The sequence below is a fragment of the Carcharhinus amblyrhynchos genome, chromosome 11 (assembly GCF_965287045.1).
Source record: "Carcharhinus amblyrhynchos chromosome 11, sCarAmb.v2.hapA, whole genome shotgun sequence".
In the NCBI taxonomy this organism is placed as follows: domain Eukaryota; kingdom Metazoa; phylum Chordata; class Chondrichthyes; order Carcharhiniformes; family Carcharhinidae; genus Carcharhinus; species Carcharhinus amblyrhynchos.
In genome coordinates, this window is record NC_137334.1 from 1,627,293 (window position 1) to 1,650,700 (window position 23,408).

Consider the following 23,408-nt stretch of genomic DNA (forward strand, 5'->3'; position numbering starts at 1 on the left):
GTCAGCATGGTTTTGTCATGGATCTTTGAGTCCGTACCAACACATGAAAGGTGCTGGTCTATCCCAGCAAATCTCACTTGGCCCATTGCTTTGAATGTTATGACGTGCCAAATACTCATTCATGTGAGGCATCCAGCTTGCAGCACTCTCCCAGGCAGTGTATTCCAGACTGTCACCACCCTCCTGAGTAAAAAGTTTTTCCTAAAATACCCCATAAACCTTCCACTCCTAATTTTTAACTTGTGTCCCCTCATGACTGACCCTTCAGCTGAGGGGAACAGCTGCTCCCTATCCACTCTATCCAAGCCCCTCATAACCTTGAGCAATGCAATCAGGCCAGCCCTCAGTCTTCTCTGCTCCAGAGAAAACAATCCAGGGATATCCAGTCTCTCTTTATAACTGTAATGTTCCACCCCAGGCAACATCCCTGGTGAATCTTCTCTGCACCCCTTCCAGTGCGATCATATCCTTCCTATAATGTGATGACCAGAACGGCACACAGTACCTCGGCTGTGGCCTCACCAAAGTTTTATACAACTCCGTCATGGCCTCCCTGCTTTTGTAATCTATATCCCGATTGATAAAGGTGAGTGTGCCATATGCCTTTCCGCCTTCAGAGATCTACAGACAAACATGCCAAGGTCCCATTGTTCCTTGGAACTTCCCAGTGTCAGACCTTTCATAGTATACTTCCTTGTCAAATTACTCCTTCCAAATTCACCTCACATTTTTCAGGGTTAAATTCAATCTGCCACTCATCCATCCATTTGACCATCTCGTCTATACCTTCTTGTAACCTAAAACACTCAACCTCACTGTTAACCACCCAATCAATCTTTGTGTCATCAGCAGACTTAATGATCTACACCCCACGTACTCATCTATGTCATTTATATAAATGATGAACAGTAGGGAGCCCAGCCTGGATCCCTGTGGTATGCCATTGGTCACTAAACTCCAGTCAGAAGCAGCCATCTGTCATCATTCTCTGTCTTCTACCACTAAGCCAATTACGAATCTACCTTATCAGATCACCCTGTATTCCATGTGCATTTGCCTTCTTAATAAGTCTCCTATGTCAGATTTTGCTACAGACTTTGCTGAAATCCATATAAACTACATTAACCACATTACTCTCATCCACATACTTGGTTACATGCTCAAAAAATTCAATTTTATTTGTTAGGTGTGACCTCCCTCTGACAAAACCATGCTGACTATCTCTGATCAAACCTTGCCTCTCCAAATGGAGATGGATTCTCTCCTTCAGAATCTACTCCAGTAGTTTCCCAATCACAGATGTGAGACTCACTGGTCTGTAGTTCCCTGGCTTGTCTCTATAACCTTTCTTAAATAATGTGACCACATTAGCTGCTGTCCAGTCCTCTGGCACCTCCTGGTGATGATGTGGAGATGCCAGCGTCGGACTGGGATATAAACAGTGAGAAGTCTCACAACACCAGGTTAAAGTCCAACAGGTTTATTTGGTAGCAAACACCTCTAGCTTTCGGGGCTGTGCTCCTTTGTCAGGTTCATAGGGAGTTCTGATCACAAACAGAGCATATAAAGACACACACTCGGTTTACAGAATACTGATTAGAATGCGAGTCTTCAGGCATTCGACCACTGATTTCCGGGTAAACATTCTCCAAGGCGGCCTTCACGACATACAACAGCGCAGAGTCACTGAGCAGAGACTGATAGCCAAGTTCCACACGTGTGAGGACGGCCTCAACCGGGATCTTGGGTTCATGTCACACTATCTGTAACCCCTGTGACTTGCCTGGGCTTGCAACATCTCACTTACTGTCCTGTCTGGAGACAATACACATCTCTTTAACCTGTGCTTAATGCTATCTCCACTCACATTGTCTGCACCTTTAAGACTTGATTAGCTGTAAAGACTCACATTCTAATCAGTATTCTGTAAACTGAATGTGTGCCTTTATAATGCTCTGTCTGTGATCAGAACTCCCCACTCATGTGATGAAGGAGCAAAGCCCCGAAAGCTAGTGGTGTTTGCTACCAAATAAACCTGTTGGACTTTAGCCTGGTGTTGTGAGACTTCTTACTGCTGGCCAGAGAGGAATTAAAAATTTGTGTCAGAGCCTCTCAGTTTCCTCCCTCGCCTCCCACAACATGTAGATTTTATTAACCAATCTCTAAACATGCCCTGTCACCTTCAGTGAGTTATACACCAAGGACTGTCTGTTCCTGCACTTCTTTAGAATTGCATCCTTTACTTTGTAATGTCTCTCCCTACCAAAATGAGTTATATCACACCTCCCTGCATTAAATTTTATTTGTCACTTGTCCTCCCATTCCACAAATGTATTTATATCCTTTCAAAGTTCTACCCTCCTTACAGTTCACAATGCTTCCAAGTTTTATATCATCCACAAATTTTGAAAATATGCTCCATACACCATGGTCTAAATCATTAATATACATCAGGAAGAGCAAGAATCAGAACACTAGCCCCTGGGGAGTTCAACTACAAACCTCCCTTCATTCTGAAAAACATCCATTAACCATTGCTTTCTGTTTTTTTTGTCACTCAGACTATTTTGTACACATGTTGCTACTATCTCTTTTATTTCAGGATCTATAACTTTGCCCAGAAGTCAGAAAGTCAAAATTTAAATATCGACAACATTATGCTCATCAACCTTTTCTGTTATCTCATCAAAAAACTTCAGAAAGTTAGTTAAACACCATGTTCCCTTAATAATCCATCTTGGTCATCTTTAATTAACTCACATTTACCCAGGTGACTATTAATTTTGTCCCAAAGTATTATTTCTGGAAGCTTCCCTAGCACCGAGCTTAAATTGACTAGGCTAATTTTACACAATTTTTGAATGAGGCTGTAACTTCTCAAATTTTCCAGTTCCTTGGCACCAGACCTGAGTCTCGGGAAGATTAGAAAATTATGGACGGTACCTCCACAATTCCACTCACTTCCCTCAGTATCCATTCCATTCAGTCCTGGTGCCTTATCGACTTTCCAATATCTCCTCATTATCAGTTTTAAACCCTTAAACTGTCTGAATTACCTCCTCTTTCACTACGATCTGCACAGCATCTTGTTCTTTAGTAAAGGCCAGGGCAAAAGTATTTGTGATATTTCAGCTATGTCCCTGCCCCGTGAATAAATCCTGTTTTGGTCCCTAACTGGCCCAAGTATGAGTTGGTGCAATCAAGAGGGGAGGAGTTGATTTAAAAAAAAAAGTTAAAGGTGAAATAGAAGAAAACTCAGAAGTAGACGTACCTGGAAAAAACAGAAGAGAAAGTCCATTGTTTACTTTTCAGCTGTGAAGCAATAGGAGGAGAGAAGGGTAGAGAATACTACAGGAATCTCTGATGACTAGTTCCACCCAGGCCACCCCACTGCAGCTTCTAGTAACCAGAACTAACATTTTTTTCTCTGGTTGTCTATAGGACCTTAAGTTTGTGAGGCAGGAGGCAAAATAAAGCTCCTCTGAAGGGGGAAAAATAAATTTAACATAAATTTAGCAGGTGCAAGTAAACATGATTTGTCAAAAAGTGTATGTTGATGCGTATCATCAAGGACCTCCTAAAATGTGATGATTTTTACCAGTGTAGTGTGCCTTTTGTTTGTTTTGGTGTGAGTGGAATGCTGGTAAATGTGAGAAGTGTCCATTCTGCGGAAGAGCAATTTTTACACAAGTGTCAGCATCCAGTAGGCATTAATCAGGTCGATTATGGTCACGCTTTCACAACACTCACCCAACAAGAATTCCCAGTTCAGGCATTGTACATACCAAATATAATATAAAAATCCCTACACACTCAGTCAACATTGTGCCATAATCTCAACTTCAGAAGAGCTTGTCTCTGCCACATTATTAATTTCTTTCTCTTCACACACTTGCTCCATGCAATGAAGCAGAATTATGTCAGAGTAAGAGATCTACTTGAAAACAGTGATCACAATATAATAGAGTTCCACTTTACCTTTTGAAAAAGTCATTCTCCAATCACAAACTAGAATCTTAAACTTACACAAAGCCAATTACCGAGGAGTGAGGAGAGAAGAAAGTTTGATTGGATAAATAGACTAAATGTTATGGTGGAAATCAGCGCAGGGAAGCATTTGAAGAAACAAATCAAAATGTTCAACAGTAATGTATTCCATTGAAAAACAAAACCTCAGTGAGAAAGATCTGCTCGTGGCTCAGTAAGGAGGGTCAAAGATAGGATTAGGTTAAAAAAGAAGTTTGTGATATTTGCAGAGAATTGGTCAGGATTGGCAGTGTTCCAGACGTCTGCAGAGGGTCCCCAGAAAGTTGATAAGAAATAAGTAATAAAATATTGTAAACTAGCCAGGGAATGAAAAGAACATTGTGAGAACATTTACAAATGTATAAAAAGGAATAGCATAGCCAAAATAAACATTGATCCCCGAGCAGCAAAGACAGGAGAAAGACAGAGGAAAGGGCAGAGGACAAATACTTTGTTGTCTTCACAGTAGGAGACACAGGTGGTAACCTAGGGGCCAACAAGTGTGAGGTAATTGATATCTGCAGAAAAACGGTATTGGAGAAACATAAGAGATTGAAATCTGGCATATCCACTGTTGGCCGATATCCCGGGGTTCTAAAACTGATAGCTGCAGGGACAGTAGATGTGCTGGCTGTGACTGTTCTAGAACCATCCCCTCAGATTGATGTTAGCAAACGTAACACTGTCATTTAAGGAAGGAGGGAGAGAGAAAACAAAGAAATACAGGCTAGCTAGCCTGACATTAGTCATTGAAAAAGTGCTATTATTTAGGAAGTTTTATCAATGCACTTAGAAAAGCAAGTATGGTTAGAGCCAGTCAATATGGTTTTACGAATGGGAAATCCTAATTGACAAATTCAGTAGAGGTTTTTTTTGAGGATATAACTGGTAGGGAAGATAAAGAGGAAGCAGTAGATGGAGTATGCCTGGATTTCCTAAAAAAAAAATTTGATAAGCTGCCACAGAAAAGGTTAATACAAAAGATAAGAACTTGTGGAGTTACAGATTATATATTAGCAGAGATAGAGGATTTGTAATTGATGGGAAGCAGAGAAAAGTGATAAATGGGGCATTTTAGAGTTGGGAGGCTGTGACAATGGAGTGAATGCACCAGCTGCTGTTGGTCTTCTGGTGGCATGAGAAGTTTCAGTGGGAATTTCCATTGACAGTGGCGGAACCACTGAGAAAAACGCTTAAGGGAGGCCAGAGAATCTCACCTATCTAATGAAATGTAGTGGGAATTCAAGGTGTGAGGAGGACACAAAGAGATATAGATAGGTTAAGTGAGTGGACAACATGGTGGCGGATGGGGTATAACGTGGTAAGTTCACTTTGCTCGTAAAAATAGAAAAATGTGCTTTCAATGTAACTTTCAAATTTTGCCAAGAGGCTTGGATGTACTTGTACAAGATACACAAAGTTTACATACAGGTACAGCAAGCAAATAGGAAAATAAATACATGTTAACCTTTATTTCAAGGGGATTGGAGCACAAGAATAAAGAAATCCGACTACAGTTTTGCTGGGACAACATCTGGAATATTGTACCCAATTTTAGCCTCTATAATTAACGAAGGACAGCTTTACATTGGAGATGGGGCCAGGAATATGCAATAAGTTTATTCCTGGGATAAGAGAGTTGATAGGCTGGGTAATTGGGTCTATATTCTTTTCAGTTTTGAAGAATGAGAGGTGATCTCATTGAAACATTCCAGAATATGAAGGGGCTTGACAGATAGGTAATGAGAGGTTGTTTCCCTTGGCTAGGAAACCTAGAGCAAGGGGAATAGTTTAGGATTCAGATGAGGAGAATGTGCACGGTTACGGTGTTAAGGCAGGGGAGTGGGCTAATTAGAATGCTCTTTCAGAGAGCTAGTACAGAATAGATGGGTCAGATGGCCTCCTTCTGCATTATGGATATTCTGTAATTCACTCAAATTGTTTTGAATCTTTGGAATTCTCAATTCCAGGGGTTATGGATGCTCCATTATTGAACATATTTAATGGACAGGTTTTTGGCCTCAATGGATAGAGTAAAATTAGAGTAGAAGGCAAGAAAGTAGAATTGTGGTGGAAATCAGCCATGATCATATTGAATGGCAAAGCAGGTTTGATGGGCCAGGTGGTCTTATTTCTTAGCTCAATTCACAGGAGAATTACCAAACAAAGTTTGACACCGAAATACAAAAGAAGATATTGAGAAAGGTGACCAAAAGCTAGGTCAATGAGTTAGATTGTGAGGCATCTATTACAGAAGAGGAAAAAGGTGGGGAAGGGGGTGGGCAGAGATATTTAGGGAAAAAAAATCCCGAGCTTAGAGCCTGCACAATTGAAGGGCAATCGTGGAACAATGAAAACCAGAGATCACAAGATGCTGGAATCAGAGGGGCACAGATTCAATGGAGGATTGCATTGGCTGGGTGTCAGGAGGGGCGAAGCCATGGAGGAATTTGAATGTAAGATTGAGATTTTTGAAATTGAGGTATTGGTTGACTTGGAGCCAGCATAGCTCACTGAGCACAAGATGGGTGAATAGGACAAGGGTTAACATAGGATACAGGCAGTAGTGTTTAGGATAAGCTCACATTTATGAACGATGCAAGGTGGGAAACTGGTGAGGAGAGCGTTCGAACAGTCTGGAGTAAACAAGAGCACAGATTACCCATTTTCTGAGCACAAATTAAAACTTGTCTTTTCCACAGGAATTACAGGATAGTGATCAGAAGTAGGGACTTGCCAAAGAACATTGAAGTCAGTTGTAGCTACTAATCAATGTTACGAATGACTGAGGTCAACAGTATAGACTGCGAATGAAATCTTCAGAGGTTGCACTCAGACCCAAAAGCAATAACTGTATATAGTCCCTTTAATGTAATAAAACAATATAAGGTGTTTTAGAGCAGCATTATAAAACAAGGTGTGATATTGAACTACATAATGAGATATTGGCTGGAATTCTCTCCGCCAGCAGTTTTCTCTGATCCTGCCAGCAGTGCAACCCCGCCTGGGGTTTTACCGCAGCATGGGTGACATCAGTGGGAAATCCCATTGACAGGGGCGGGACCAGAGAACCCCTCTGATAGCAAACAGCCCACCGCCGGAGAACAGAGAATCCTGCTCATTAGGGTCAGTGACCAAAAATCTAGTCAAAGACGGATTTTAAGGATTGTCTTAAAGGAGGAAAACAAGGTGTAGAAGCAGAGAGGTATAAGGAGAATATTCCAGAACTTGGGATCTAAGCAACTGAAGACCCAGATGCCAATTGATTGGAATCGATGAAAATTGGGATGCACGAGAGGCCAGAATTAGAAAAGCACAGATATCTTGGCGGGTTGTGGGGATGGAGGAGATTATAGAAATAGAGACAGGTAATGGAGGGATTTGAAAACAAGGATGTGAATTTTAAAATCAAGATGTTTGCCCAGGAGCCAAATGTAATTCAGTGGTCACAGAGGTGATAGGGGAACGTGACTTCCTGCAGGGAAAACAGGAGCAGCGCCCATGCACGTGTCAAAGAGTTAAAACCCAAGGTACGATTTTGATATCATCTCAACACTTCATAAATTGCAATCTTAACTGAAAACATGAAATAGAAAGAGGCAAAAGGATTGAAGAGGATGGGAGACTGAGCAGGGCTCAGCATTATATAACCTATTAAGAAGGAAGCCGATGAAAGTGTAAGCTTAATACACATAATAAAGCACATCATTGTTGAGCCCTGCAGACTTCCACTGAATCAATAGCAAAAACTCTTTAACTAAATAAATGTGCATTACAGAAGCATGTTTACTAATCGCAAAGTGTGCTTGACAAATGCTCCTTGCTCTTGCTAATGACTAATGTCAAGTTTAACCTTTCAAATTAATGTACCTCTCGCAGTACCGTATACAATTCAGTATATATCATGATGATCTGAGTGCTGGAAAAAATGAACATTTCCCATTTCAAGCAACCTGTGTCAGAAACAATCATTCTCATGGCAGCCTTTTTATATATAAAATACTGTTAGATTATGAATAAAGCCATTAGCCTAGTTCAATAATGTTTGTCAGTCCTAACTTTAATGAGCCATGCCGAGATTAATATAGTTTCTTTTTCATTTTGTACACTAGTGGGGGAACGGGGGCAACTCCTTGTTTAAAGATAGATGTTACTGCTGATGATTTTAAACAGGTTAGAGCCTCCACTAAGAGAACAATGGGCAAGTCGACATTAAATGCTTGCATTAAATATTTGAACCGGAACATGGCAATTTTCATCCAAACACACGTAATGAGAAATAGGTTTGTGCTGTGAGCCAAGGTTCACTAATAACTGAAACAAAACAGGATATATAAACCCTCCCAGTTTAATGGACTAAAAAACATTAAATCCCTCAGCCAGGGTGAATTAAGACATCTTTTGCACTCATACTTTATTTTTAACTTCCTGAGTTTTTACTAACTTTTGTTTTCTACTTATGTATGTGGCATTCACAGCGCTCATCAGCAGTGGCTCTTTGTGACATCACAACGAAAGCTTTAAGGATCATTAACGCAACTGAAAAAGCATTGCATGACTTTGCAGAAGTAGATGGCACAGTTAATGAACCTCTCTCAAATCCCAGTTTTCATCTAAAGTCCAGTGAAAAAGACCTAAGTGTGAGCGAGGCTGATGAAGCATACAGAAAACTTGAGGAAAACGTAAGAACAGTCTACCTCACAGAAGAAATATATTTTAAAATTAGTACCTATGAGATATCTTTGCATTTTCTGATAGTTTTTATCTTTAGTTAATATAAAAGGGTCTGAATTGATCTTTGTGGATGTGAAACGTACTTAGGTAACTGCATCTCTTGGCATGGTACTGAATTATGGAAAAGCACATGTTACATCCCTCCATTGCTGAGCTCGTTGATCTCAGAAAGAGAAGGAATTAAGGCACTTCCATTGACTTCAGCACCTCTTGGATAAATAGCTTTCCAGTGGTTTCTACTGAAAAGCTAACAAATGCGGACATTAGAGCAAGCTTAACTGAGCTGCCTTTGTGCTAAAATAACCTGACAGCACATTGTCTAAGTTGATCGGGCTGGGAAGCTGTAAAAGTTTAAAGTTTGTTTATTTGTCACAAGTAAGGCTTACATTAACACTGCAATGAAGTTACTACGAATTCCCCTAGTCGCCACAATCCGGCGCCTGTTCGGGTCAATGCACCCTAACCAGCACGTCTTTCAGAAAGTGGGAGGAAACCCACGCAGACATGGGGAGAACGTGCAAACTCCACACAGACAGTGAACCAAGCTGGGAATCGAAGCCGGGTCCCTGGCGCTGTGAAACAGCAGTGCTAACCACTGTGCCATCCCTGCTATCATACCACCCAGGATGGGAAGAAAATTAGGGCTGACTTAGGGAATAATTTGGCACATTATCTTCTTGTAGGTGTATATGGCAGCCAGCACAAATTATGGCCTTGAAAGGCAGCTGAAGGACCTGGAGGAGCGAGCGCGAAGCAGACAGAGTCACACCACAACAACAACAGACTCTGAGCTTTCAGAACTGGAAGATAAGGTGGCTTCAGCTGTTGCTAAGGTTCAGTACACTGAAAGCGAGGTACAGTGTAACGTGCTACACATCTGGAAGACAGTTCAGCAGCTGCATGTTGAACCTGAGGGGAGATGATTCTCTATCTCTAATGACCCTGTTGGTCAAAACATTGTCCAGTGCATGTACAGTGCAAAAAGCTTTCCAGGTTTGATCTTTGATCTGTAGCTGGTCTCAGCTGGTAGGGTAGAAAAGGAACTGGAATTGGCTTTAGATTCCCCTGGATTAGTGAGGGGTTAAGATAAAACCAGTATACCTGAAAATGTTCTCAAAACTGATTGCTATCCAATAGTTTCTGCTGGAAGTGCATTGTCATCGACATTGAATGAACTTAGGCTTCATTATAGTGGTCAGCATTTTTAAGTATACCATTAATTACATTGTCTCGACAAGATTTACTCAGCACATTTTGTAGAGAACCAAATTCACAATCAATTTCTTGCTCAGAGGTAGATGTTACACCACTCAGTCACGGGTGGGTGTTGAATGCTTTTCCTCAAGACAGCGAACTTCTGATTCCAGCCATCTCAGCCTGGGGAGCTGATGAATGGAGGCTGAGCACTCTCCCATAGAAAGAGGGAAGAAAACTACACCTTAAATGAGTATCCTTTATCTGTAAATCTGAAAATCGAGCATATCCAAAAACAGCACTTCTTTTGAATCTCATCGACCTTTAGCATGGGGCATCTGTGATCTGAGCTAACACGACCTGCCCAACTGCACCTTATATTTATTAATTAGTGGTATATCTTACTTTTCTAGCCATTTTCTTTCACTTAGACTATAGCTAGCCTAGGCTCCAACCATTGTAATGGAAGTAACCCTGGGTCTATATCCATCAAATTCCAGAGTGCTGCTCCGAGACATGTTTTATCTGTTTCCATAGCTAATAATTCCCGCAACAGTCTGTCACCGGGGCATATAGCTCGAGGGGTACCACTGCACATCAAGCATAGTCAACCAGGAATCTCTCTTGCTCTTACCGCCAGCCATTGGCGTGTTTGGAAGGATTTGCAGTTGGCACACTTCACCTGTTTGACCATGTTAAAAATGCAACTTCTTTGGGGTGGGACTCAAACCTGCAATTCAGAGGCAGGGGTGCTTAGACCCCTTAGGCCTAAATGCAGTATGAAAAAACCAAAATTATCTGAAGTGCAAAACACAATGAGCCCCAAGAGTTTTGGATGATGGTTACTCAATCTGTATAAAGAACAAAGAAAATTACAGCACAGGAACAGGCCCTTCGATCCTCCAGCCTGCACCGACCATGTTGCCTGACATAACTAAAACCCTCTACCCTTCCAGGGACCATATCCCTCTATTCCCATCCTATTCGTGTATTTGTCAAGACGCCCTTAAAAGTCACTACCATATCCACTTCCACTACCCCCCCCGGCAACGAGTTCCAGGCACCCACCACCCTCTGTGTAAAAAAAAAAGTCTGTCTTGTACATCTCCTTTAATCCTTGTCCCTCGCACCTTAAACCTGTGCCCCCCAGTAATTGATTCTTCCACCCTGGGGAAAAGCTTCTGACTATCCACTCTGTCCATCCTCTCATAATCTTGTAGACTTCTATCAGGTCTCCCCTCACCCTCCGTCACTCCAGTGAGAACAAACCAAGTTTCTCCAACCTCTCCTCATAGCTAATGCCCTCCATACCAGGCAACATCCTGGTAAATCTTTTCTGTATCCTCTCCAAAGCCTCCACATCCTCCTGGTAGTGTGGTGACCAGAATTGAACACTGTATTCCAAGTGCAGCCTCACTAAGGTTCTATAAAGCTGCAACATGACTTGTCAATTTTTAAACTCAGTTCCCCGGCCAATGAAGGCAAGCATGCCGTATGCCTTCCTGACTACCTTCTCCACCTGCATTGCCACTTTGTCATCTGTGTACCTGTACACCCAGATCCCTTTGCCTATCAATGCTGTTTAGTGTTCTACCATTTAGTGTACATTCCCTGTCTGTATTAGATCTTCCAAAAGCTCATGCTACGAAATAAACCTGTTGGATTTTAACCAGGTGTTATGAGACTACTTAAGGAGTTTGCATTTCCCTGCCCACTAGTTTGCTACAACATTAACCCAATTATTTTAAATGCATCAATTTGGAATATTTCAACTTCCACCACAATAGCATTTATGAAGAGAGAACATAAGAACATAACAACTCGGAGCAGGTATAGGCTCTGCCATTCAATAAAATCAAGGCTGTTCTTTTTGTGGACTCAGCTCCACCTACCCGCCCTTAATGACCAAAACCTTTAATTCCTTTACTGTTCAAAACTTTATCTATCCTTGCCTTAAAAACATTCAATGAGGTAGCCTCAACTGCTCCCCTGGACAAGGAATTCCACAGATTAACAACCTTCAGGTGAAGACGTTCTTCCTCAACTTAGTCCTAAATCTGCACCCCTAATTTTGAGGCCATGCCCCCCAGTTCTAGTTTCACCTGCCAGTGGAAACAACTTCCCTGCTTCTATCTTATCTATTCCCTTCATAATCTTATATGTTTCTACAAGATCTCCCCTCATTCTTCTGAATTCCAACAAGTACAGTCTACTCAATCTCTCTTCATAAAGCAATCCTCTCAGCTCTGGATTCAACCCAGTGACTCTCCTCTTTACCCCCCCCAGTGCGAATATATCCTATCTCAGGTAAGGAGACCAAAACTGTACACAGTACTCCAGGTGTGGGCTCACCAGCACCTTATACACTGCAACATAACCTTGCCGTTTTTCAACTCCATCCCTCTTGTAATGAAGGTCAAAATTCCATTCATTACCTGCTGCACCTGCAAACCAACTTTTTGTAAATCATGCACAAGGACACCCAGGTCCCCCTGCACAGCAGCATGCTGCAATTTTTTAGCATTTAAATAATAGTCCATTTTTGCTGTTCTTCCTACCAAAATGGATGACCTCACATTTACCAACATTGTACTCCATCTACCAGACCCTCACCCGCTCACTTAGACTATCTATAAACTTCTGTAGACTTTCAGTGTTCTCAGCACACTCTGTCACTCATCTGCGAATTTTGACACATTGCACTTGGTCCCCAATTCCAAATTATCGATGTAAATTGTAAACAATTGTGGTCCCACCACTGATTCCTGAGGCACACCACTCGTCACTGATTGCCAACCCATTTCCCCCACTCTTTGCTGATCTTAGTAACAAGGCATTGATTCCATCAACCTCTCTTTCTGCCAGGAACCTTGGATTAACAAGTTATCATTTCAAGTTGATGAATTTATGAACAGTTAGCTTTAATGAAAGGTCATCGACCTTAAATGTTTGCTCTCTTCACAATCACATTTCCAGAATTTTCTGTTTTCCTTACCTACCACTTGATATTTTCTTTCACTGCCTTATTTTCACAGTCACAATGCAACACGCAATGATTTCTTAAATAAAAACAGAAAATGCTGTATATATGCTGAAACCAGAGGTAACATTTCATATCTGTGATCTTCATCAGAATGGAATCACTTCTTGTTGGATTACAGTTCTCCATGTAACAGGTGTGTTTGAGGAACTTGCCCAAGTCCTCATTATTCAGAGCTGAGCTCTTAACAGAATCTAATCACATTCTCAACTGTGTACTTCCAGCAAGACCACTAGATAATGATCAGAAACAGGAAATCTGTTTAACATTCCCTTACTGAGGGGAATTATAGTGCCCTATTGGCAGCCCAACTATGAACAGTATAGCTGAAGGATCAAATCTAGGATTTTTAGGAGGCATTTTCATTGCCATTTTCTTGGTCAGCATAAAATCAGTATGTTGGCTATCCAAGGTTCAGCAATGTCCATTTAGACGCTTGCTTTGTTCTCAACTTGACTATTCCCTGATGGCAATGGAAGCAACGGCAGAGCTACCATCTGGTCAGGGAGCCTATGAGCATAAATTGGTTGCATCCTGCAACTCACTTGCCAGCTCATTATGTTGATCAAGGAATGATGATTTGGTTTGTGGGGAAAGACAGTCCAAATTCTAAAGGGAGAAGTGGGCAGGGGGAGGGGGATTCTTACAATTAGCACATCATCAAACGCTGCCTGCAGACTATTTCGCTTCTTTGGGGCCAGATAGTGCTGTGGGTCACTAATTGTGTGATCCGTGTGCCAGTCATCATTGACTAGGCCTGGATCATCTGTGGAGCAGCAATTATCTGTGGATTGCTGACGTGTCCAGAAATGTTCTCAACCCGACACTGCTACACATTACTACCAGGCTTCCGAACCCCAGCTGTGGCAGAAATGTGGAGTGCATACTGGAGAATTCCATTGGATTGTAGTAGAGTTGGGGAAAGACAAGACATGCCCCCTTTTTTCCACACTATCTACAGTATGGTAGGTTTAAATGTCCAGTCTTACTGTTAGTTAACAAATGTTAGTGAATGGTTGAGTGAGTGAATGGATAGTGAGCTGTGTAGGGGTGCAAACGGGTAGGAATAGGTGGATGAAGTGGGCAAATAGAACATAGAACATAGAACATTACAGCGCAGAACAGGCCCTTCGGCCCACGATGTTGCGCCGACCAGTTACAAAAACAATGACCCACTAGCCTATACCAATCCCTTTTCGTCCATAAACCTATCCAGAGATCTCTTAAACGCCCCCAAACTAGACGCATTTACAACTGCAGCAGGCAGGGCATTCCAATCCCTCACCACCCGCTGGGTAAAGAACCTACCCCTGACATCCGTCCTGTAGCTACCCCCCCTTAATTTAAAGCCATGCCCCCTCGTGCTAGCTTTCTCCATCCGAGGAAAAAGGCTATCACTATCCACCCTATCTAAACCTCTAATCATCTTATATGTTTCAATAAGATCCCCTCTTAGCCGCCTTCTTTCCAACGAAAACAACCCTAGATCCCTCAGTCTCTCCTCATAGGACCTCCCCACCATACCAGGCAACATCCTAGTAAACCTCCTCTGCACCCTCTCCAACGCCTCCACATCCTTCTTGTAATGCGGGGACCAGAACTGCACACAGTACTCCAAGTGCGGCCGCACTAGAGTAGTGTACAGTTGCAACATTACACTGCGACTCCTAAATTCAATCCCCCTACCAATAAACGCCAAGACACCGTACGCCTTCTTGACAACCTTATCTACTTGATTCCCAACTTTCAGGGATCTATGTACACACACACCTAGATCCCTCTGTTCATCCACACTATTCAAAGTCCTAGATCCCTCTGTTCATCCACACTATTCAAAGTCCTATTCAAAGTTCAAATGGATAGGAATAGGTGGGTAAGGTGGTAAATGGACAGCGGTGAGCTTGTGGCTATAAGGGAGAAGTGGGTGAATGGGTAGTTTGGTCAGAGGATAAATGGATCAGATTGTGAGAATAGTCAGGTTGGGTGGAGGGCCATCAAGAGGATAGTTGGGGGGTCAAAGCGGGTGGTCAGATGTCAGGAGAGGCAGTTGGCCGGGGATCAGGAGGAGCTGGGTGGGTAGACAGGGATTGGGGGGTTGGTGTTGGGAGAGGAAATGAGAGGGTAGTTAGGGAGGTTGGGGAATGGTCAGGTCATAGTGTGAGTGATTGGGGGCCCTGTTCGGTAGATACCCAGGAGTTAGACTAGGATTTTTCGTCAATCACCTCCTGGTTAGGAATCCAGTCAAGTATCTTGGAACTGTTCGAAGACTCCAACTGTAACTTAGATTTGGAGACATTCACGGATGAGCTTGGGAATTACCCATCCGAAGTTGGAACTTCCCAGGCATTTTCCAGAGAAGGATGCACATCAGGACTTGCACATTTCACTCATCTCTGGCCTTTGACAATCCGGAGACCAGAACATTTGGCCTGTACTATCTGCCCTTGAAGAAGCGACATAGTCTGCACGCGGCACTATGTGAATGCATTTTTCTCCCAGTAAGTATCTTTACACAAAAAATGTTAATGTGTTAGCAATTGAAATGTTAGTGCGGTTTTGTACTGCAGGTTTCTGACATAGAAAATCGGATTGCAGCACTGAGTGCAGCTGGGATGAATGTTTCAACTGAGGATAAACCCAAAAGGAAACAACATGGACAGGTGTGTGTGTGTATGTGTGTGAGCGTGTGTGTGTGCACGCACGTGTGTACATGTATAGTGTGTTAGTATCAATGTGTTACATCACTGATGCTGACTAAATTAGAGAGTGGGTAACACAGTCCTAGTCCATGAACTGGAAACATCTGTGTGTATTTGGTTGCCACTTCCTGATCACTGTCCAGTTGCTCTACGCATGTGTGCAGACATCAATTGAGTAAAGACTGCATCTCTCTCAGACTCCACTGTTTAAACAGCTTGCTCATTGACACTCTTTTGCTTAAGTTCAAACTTGAAACATAGTCACTTAGAGGAGACACTGGATGGGAGACAGTGTATGGAACTGTTCTTCAGGGAAATGTGGGGGAAAGAGAGACAGTGATGAAACACCAACGGACGTGAGAAGGTATCTATTTCCCATCCAAAACCCCCACATGATTTTGTATGAGAGTGGTGAAGGATACAGGAAAGGACTTTTTCATCGACTGTTGGGAAAAGTGATATTTTTTGGTCCGACCTGTGTGTTGAACATCACGTATTCCTTTATCTTTTAATATAATTAAATATTTGTGAGTAGGTTGATAAAATTGCTTGGGCAAGAAACATGATATCTCGTGATAAATAATTCCATTTCTTGTCTCAGAATTTGACAGTTTTTGTAGCCTCAACCTGCCTGTAAAAGCACTCAATCTCAGTGTCTGGTTTCTACACTACTTTAGATTCCCTTTGTCCAACTTTACAAACTAGAATTACCGGAAGAATTTCTACATATAGCTTATTGGTTCCAAGAATGGCATTTCAAGCAATTCAAAGGTTCACCAGGCTGATCCCTGGGATGGCAGGTCTGTTATATGAGGAGAGGATTATGTTCACTGGAGTTTAGAAGAGTGAGAGGGGATCTTGAAGAAACTTATAAAATTCTAACAGGGTTAGACAGGGTAGATTCAGAAAGAATGTCCCTGATGGTGGGGGAGTCCAGAACTAGGGGTCATAGTTTGAGGATAAGGGGTAAACCTTTTCCAACTGAGGTGAGGAGAAATTTCTTCACCCAAAGGGTGGTGAATGTGTGGAATTCACTCCCACAGAAAGTAGTTGAGGCCAAAACATTGTCTGGTGTCAAAAAGAAATTAGATATCGCTCTAGGGACCAAAGGGATCGAGGGTTATGGGCAGGGAGGGGGAATCAGGATATTGAATTCAATGATCAATCATGATCTAAATCAATGGCACAGCAGGCTTGAAGGGCTGGATGGCCTACTGCTGCTTCTAGTTTCTATGTTGTTGTGGAATTTATCCTTCAATCGTCGAAACGTTCATGCAATTCAGTTGAACAACACTGTGGTAAATGTTAAGTGGATGGCGTCTTTCAAAAGTATAGAAATATTTTTCGCTTCACCACTTTGAAAATGAAATCAAGGAATTTGAAAAGCTCTTTGCCAGTTTTCTGTAACGTGAAAGGGTGATTTGCATCATCAACTCTGTGCTAATTATTAGCTTGTGGGGCTCCGGAACCCACCCTGACATTGCAGTCTGTGCCACATTTGCTGTGAAGATAAAGTGCGCTGGTGTTCTGCTGGTGGGTAGAAATGAACGGAGATTAAATGTGATTTAGAAAGTGTGGTGGTGCTTGTTCACCTGGACAGTAAACATCTCACTGTGGGACTGAGTCAACAGATCAGGAAACTTTCAGTTTTGATGTCCAGTGTGTTCCATGTTAACTGATCGTGAAGTGTTTCAATTAGCTTGTGCCTCAGTTCTATTGGTGCAATTTTTTTGCTGAAAAGTGGGTGTTTTATGAGGACAGTGTTGGGCTCAGCTGCAGTACCCTCCAGAGAAATATCAATGTGATATTCACTGCCACACTTTAAACTGGGAAAAATCATAGCTTGGGCAAAGCACCAAGGTATGGAAGATCGTCATATTCAGGAGAGGAGTGGAGAAAGCTGAAGGTGGGACTAAGGTTTTTTATAAATGTGTCTAAATTGAAGTATAAAGTTTCAATATATGGTTATAATATTTTATCTGTATTCTCAGTAGCCGATACTTCCCTGAATAATTAAATGCAGAGGCCCACTCTGTGCCTGAGGTATGTACCTCAGGGAGTGCAGGGTTTGTGTCAATGTGAATGAAGCCTTGTTCTCATTGAAATGAGGCTTGCTTCCCACAAACAGACCGGAAGCCTGAATATTAGTTCCTCAGGATTATGTGCAAAAGCACACGCAAGAGAGGACCATGAGAATTTTAAAAACTTATCCCGTGGCTCATCCAACTTACCTGCTGCCAAAATATTAGTCCTAAGTGTCATTTTGGCCATCTTCACAGCAGCACCACATCCACCATCACCAACCCCTACGTTTTTTCTCCATGAAGTGTCAGCAGGAATTCCCACCCTGATGAATTTTGCTGATCTCTTAGTGTAGCGCATTGAGGGCAATATTTAAATATTACAATACATCTTGCGCCAAGGACCTGGGTCCGCTAGATGCCTAGGTCTGCACAGAGTGGCTCTGGCAGCACGGTGGCACAATGCTTAGCACTGCTGCGTCACAGGGCCAGGAACCCGGGTTCGATTCCAGCCTCAGGTGACTGTGAGAAGTTTGCATGTTTTGCCCCATCTGCTTGGGTTTCCTCCGGGTGCTCCGGTTTCTTCTCACACTCCAAAGATGTGCGGATTAGGTGGATTGGCCTTGCTAAATTGCCCCTTAGCGTCCCAAGATGTGTATGTTGGATGGATTAGCCATGGTGTGAATATGCGGGTTTACAGGGATGGGGGGGAGAAGGTCGGACCCTGTCAAAGAGTCGGTGCAGAATCAATGGGCCAAATAGTCGTCTTCTGCGTTATAGGGATTCAATGAAAAACACTGGTTACATTTATCAATCCCACATTCTCTTTAGCCTTGAGAGTGATGTTATATATGAAGGCTATGTCTGTGCTTAGATAAGTGAGCTGTGTGACATGTGTGGATGATGATTCATTTCACCACCAATTTGTTTAACAAACGTGCATCTCTTTTACAGGCAATGATGGTGCACCAGTATCCTCGCCGAAAGTGTTTAAATTCAACTGGAAATAAGGAATCAAAAAGTCAGTCAAAAATAGTAGCAATGTAATTTGAATATATTTTGAATAGAATATTTATAATTTTTATTTGAAAATGGGTTGGGTCTTTTTAGATTGTAATACAATGAGACATCTCTTCTATGCCCCACCCAGGTGTATCGAGATACTTATGGCCTGCCTTCTCAAACATACTTCTCTTTTGCCTGTTCTATTTCCTCAATCCTACAACGATGAGCAGACTCTCCGGTGCTTTATTTAATCTTTCCTCCTTTTCTCTCACCTTTTCACTGCCTGAACACACATCACTTTCTTTCCCCTTGTCCCATTCATTTCTTATGGTCCTCAACCCTCTTGCATATTCTTCTTCTTTTTCTGCATCTTCATACTGAGAGTTTGTGACTCTTAACTCATTTTCTTTTCCCCAGCATCTCAAAAGAATGAGTCTTCTTATTCTCCAGTCTCCCTTACCTCCTCCTATTTTTGGTCTTGAAATATAACGTAACAATAAGTTGAACAGTTGTGACTGCGACCAGATTGCCTTGCTCCAGCCCTACTTAACCTCAATAACAGTTACATTCCATTCAATTTATACTGCCAACATGACTTAAAGGGGAAGGAATTTTATGAAACAGCCACTGCCCAAATCCATCCCTCTCTAAATTATGTCTTATCGTTAGTCTTAATGCTTTTAATAAAAACAAATTCTAGGTATTTGCTATCAAATCCATACTTCTAATTTTGTATTATTGTAGCTATTAGTCCCAGGTATGACCATTTAATTTGGGGAAAGTCACTTTGATGAAATCTAGTTAAGGAAGTGAGTGATTTTTTTGTTTAATGCAGTAAACACATGGTGATCACTTTTTAAAGCACTAAGAAAGATAGTGGAGAGTTAGGGTTAGAACATTGTAAGAAAATTTTTAACAGCGATGTTATCACCCTGGCATCAACTAGTTAAATGATAATACAAGGAACTTTCTTCTAACACAAGGTTTTGTGGGGTATTTATGATCACTTAATTAAAGACAGTAAGGGTAATTGTATATAATTTTTTGAAAGTAATTGTTTCACCTATTTCTCTTCTTTAATGATGAGGGCTAATGAATGACCTTGTCCAGGCCCCTTCTGAAACAGTCACCATCGAGTACCTGTGGAGAAGCAGAGTGTTGTTTGAAAGGAATTATTAATATATTAATGTTTAATATTAAGAGCCTCTTGAAAGAGAAAACTCACACAGTCAATGTCAATTAGGGTGGATTATAATTTCAGATTTTCACAAGGACAAAATACAATAGGGTTTTTTATTGATCTTGAAGAATTGTCTATCAGACCAGCATTGAGGTTCATTTGTACTTTTGATGTATTTCAGTTACCGGTACATTTTTAAGGCTCCTTCTCGATGCTTGTACCACACAGTGTTTATTTTACCTACATGGAATGCAGAGTTTCCATAAGCACACAGCCTACCCTACGTTAAACAGAAAGCTGCGGTGCTCACAGAATTATATGAACCTAAAGCCTTATCCTGGGTCACTGCCTTATTATGTCCAGTGACAATACAACTATGCCACCACCTTCCCTGGCCACTGGCCCACTCTCACAAATATATCCCTCAGGAATTGGTCAACTCAGGCAGTAATGCTGATACCGAGCCCCTCTTCTTTATGGGCATTGAAGTTCCCTCCCAGAATACATTCTGTACTCTTGCTTCTCTGGGCTTTTTTTACTGATTCTTCAGCTGAGGGGGTGGAGGTGAGGCGTGGGGCATGGGGTGTAGTGGGGCTGGCTTTGTGGCTTCATATAATTAAACTGAGCCTTACAATCACACTCAATCCTCAGTCTGTGCTGAGTTGGTTAGTCTCAGCAGAAGCAGTGGTAGGAGGACTTTGGGCAATTTTATACATGCATTCATTTGGGAATAACTAGCAAGACTGGAAGCATTTATTGTTTAAACCTAGCTGTTCTCAAAAAGGAAATGGTGAGTAACCATTTATAAACCCCCATAACTCCCCACAATGCTGTTAAGGAGAGATTGGAGGACTCTGTGGCTCTGTAGACTCAGGGCAATGTCATTCACTCTTTGCTGTCCTCTGAAAAGGCCTAACAAACCATTCAGTTGTACCAAACCACTAAAGAAAAGTCAGAAAGGAATGAAACTGGACAGACCACCTAATACTGACCCATACATCAAAAAAGGCAAAAGCACACCTAGCCCAGTTGGCCCTGCAAAGTTTACCTCATTAACATCTGGGGCTTGTGCGAGAATTGGGGGAGATGCCCCACAGATTAGTCAAGCAAGAGCCTGACATGGTAAACCCCGGATTCCTCCTCCACATTCCGGAGTATACTATCCCAACAGCCTGGAAGATCTACCAGAAATGGTGGCACTGGGGTATACAGTTGGGAGAGAGTTCCCCTGGGAATCTTTAACATTGGTTTCAGACCCCAAGAAGTCTCACGGCACCCTGCTGACTATCATCCACAAAGCCAGCCCCACTACACCCCATGCCCCACGCCTCACCTCCACCCCCTCAGCTGAAGAATCAGTAAAAAGCCCAGAGAAGCAAGAGTACAGAATGTATTCTGGGAGGGGACTTCAATGCCCGTAAAGAAGAGGGGCTCGGTATCAGCATTACTGCCTGAGTTGACCAATTCCTGAGGGATATATTTGTGAGAGCGGCCAGTGGCCAGGGAAGGTGGTGGCATAGTTGTATTGTCACTGGACATAATAATCCAGTGACCCAGGATAAGGCTCTGGGTTCAAATCCCACCACCGCAGATGGTGAAATTTGAATTGGGTAAAACTCTAATGATGACTATGAAACCATTATCAATTATTGTAAAAACCCATCTGATTCACTAATATCCTTTAGGAAAGGAAGTCTGCCATCCTTACCTGTCCTGCCTTCTGAAATGGCCTGGCAAACCACTCAGTTCAGGGGCAATTAGGGATGGGAATAAATACTGGCCCAACCAGCGATGCCCATAGCCCGAAAACAAATAGAACACAAGTGAGAGAAAAATCTACCAATCTTGCCCTCACCAATCAAACAGCCACTGGTGCATCTCTCCATGATAAAAGGGGGCGTACACACTCCTTATGGAGACAAAGGCCCATCTTCAGACTGAATATTCCATTGTGCTGTGTGGCAATACCAGCATGTGAAGTGACAGAGCAGATCAAAACTGAGCATCCAGGAGATACTGTGGGCCAACAGCAGAAGAATTATATCCAGACACAATCATGGCTCAGCATTTACCATGACCATTGAGCTGTTGGTTCAATGAGCAGGCCAAGAACAGTCGCGACACACCTGAAAATGAGCTACCAGCCTGGTGAAGCTACGATACAGGACAACAATCATTCTAACCATGGGAACCAGCGTACGAACATCAGAGCTAAACAATCCTCCAATCAACAGATCAGGTCAAAGCTCTGCAGTCATGTCACATCCAGTTGTGGATCCCGAGGGGGCCTCAATGGACTCAGTCCCACAGGGTGGTCATCACTCCTGCTCCCTGTTGATGGGGACCAGCTTTAATCCCCCCTGGTGGGAAACATTAGCGAGCCTGGACAATAGTGTCCTGGGTTCACTAATAATATGAAATGTCAGTTTCAATATGGTAATCAGGCTCCCGTTGATTTCCAGCATGAGGCTGATTACACCATAAAAAATGGCATGGGAAAGTTGCAATCAGCTAGACGCTGGTTGTGAATCCCATTACATCCCCTCTGCTGACTATTTCCCGGTCTACTGTGCTACTCGAGCAGTCATGATGTGGGTATGCCGGCGTTGGACTGGCGTAAACACAGTAAAAAGTCTGACAACACCAGGTTTTAGTCCAACCTATTTATTTGATAATATACTCGCAAGCTTTCGGGTTAGCCCCTTCGTCAGGTGAATGGAGAGTTCTGGCCTCAGACAGAGCATATAAAGCACAGACTGTTTAGAGATTACTGATTAGAATGCGAATCCTTACACCTAACCTGCTGTTCAAGACCTGAAGTGGCTGATAATGTGAGTGGAAGGAGCACTGATCACAGTTTAAAGAGATGTGTATTGTCTCCAGACAGTACAGTAAGTGACAAACCCAGGCAAGTCATGGGGGTTACAGATAGTGCGACATGAACCCAAGATCCCTGTCGGGATCCCTGTTTGCAAAACCTCACTTACTGTACTGTCTGGAGACAATACACATCTCTTTAAACTGTGATCAGTGCTCCTTCCACTCACATTATCAGCCACTTCAGGTCTTGAACAGCAGGTTAGGTGTAAGGATTCGCATTCTAATCAGTAATCTGTAAACTGTCTGTGCTTTATATGCTCTGTCTGAGGCCAGAACTCTCCATTCACCTGACGAAGGGGCTAACCCGAAAGCTTGCGAGTATATTATCAAATAAATAGGTTGGACTAAAACCTGGTGTTGTCAGACTTTTTACTACTCGAGCAGTGCAGGGCTGGGAAATCTACACCCTTCATTCCAGAGGTGAAGTGAGAGTGACCGCCCTTGGCATCAAGGCGGCATTCGGCCAAGTGTGGCATTAAGGAGGGCCAGCAAAACTGCAATCAGTGGAAATCAGAGGGAAACCCCTTTCTCTCGACTTGTTTGAATAATATTTAGCAGAAACGAAAATGGTTGTTATGTTTGAGGTTGATCCAAAACATCGCTGCAGAAGATCCTCAGGGTAAGTATCC

The 23,408-nt window shown here is 42.5% G+C and overlaps 1 protein-coding gene across 4 annotated transcripts in view; it reads left to right on the forward strand.

Annotated features, from left to right (window-relative positions):
- Positions 1-23,408, forward strand: part of LOC145349817 (melanophilin-like) — a 137,172-nt gene that overhangs the window by 105,504 nt on the left and 8,260 nt on the right. For all 4 annotated transcript variants that reach the window (XM_080198370.1, XM_080198369.1, XM_080198371.1 and 1 more), the window contains 4 exons: positions 8,505-8,708; positions 9,444-9,614; positions 15,562-15,654; positions 18,669-18,735. In XM_080198370.1, the coding sequence (XP_080054496.1) occupies positions 8,505-8,708; positions 9,444-9,614; positions 15,562-15,654; positions 18,669-18,735 (535 nt within the window). The remainder of the gene's footprint in view (positions 1-8,504; positions 8,709-9,443; positions 9,615-15,561; positions 15,655-18,668; positions 18,736-23,408) is intronic.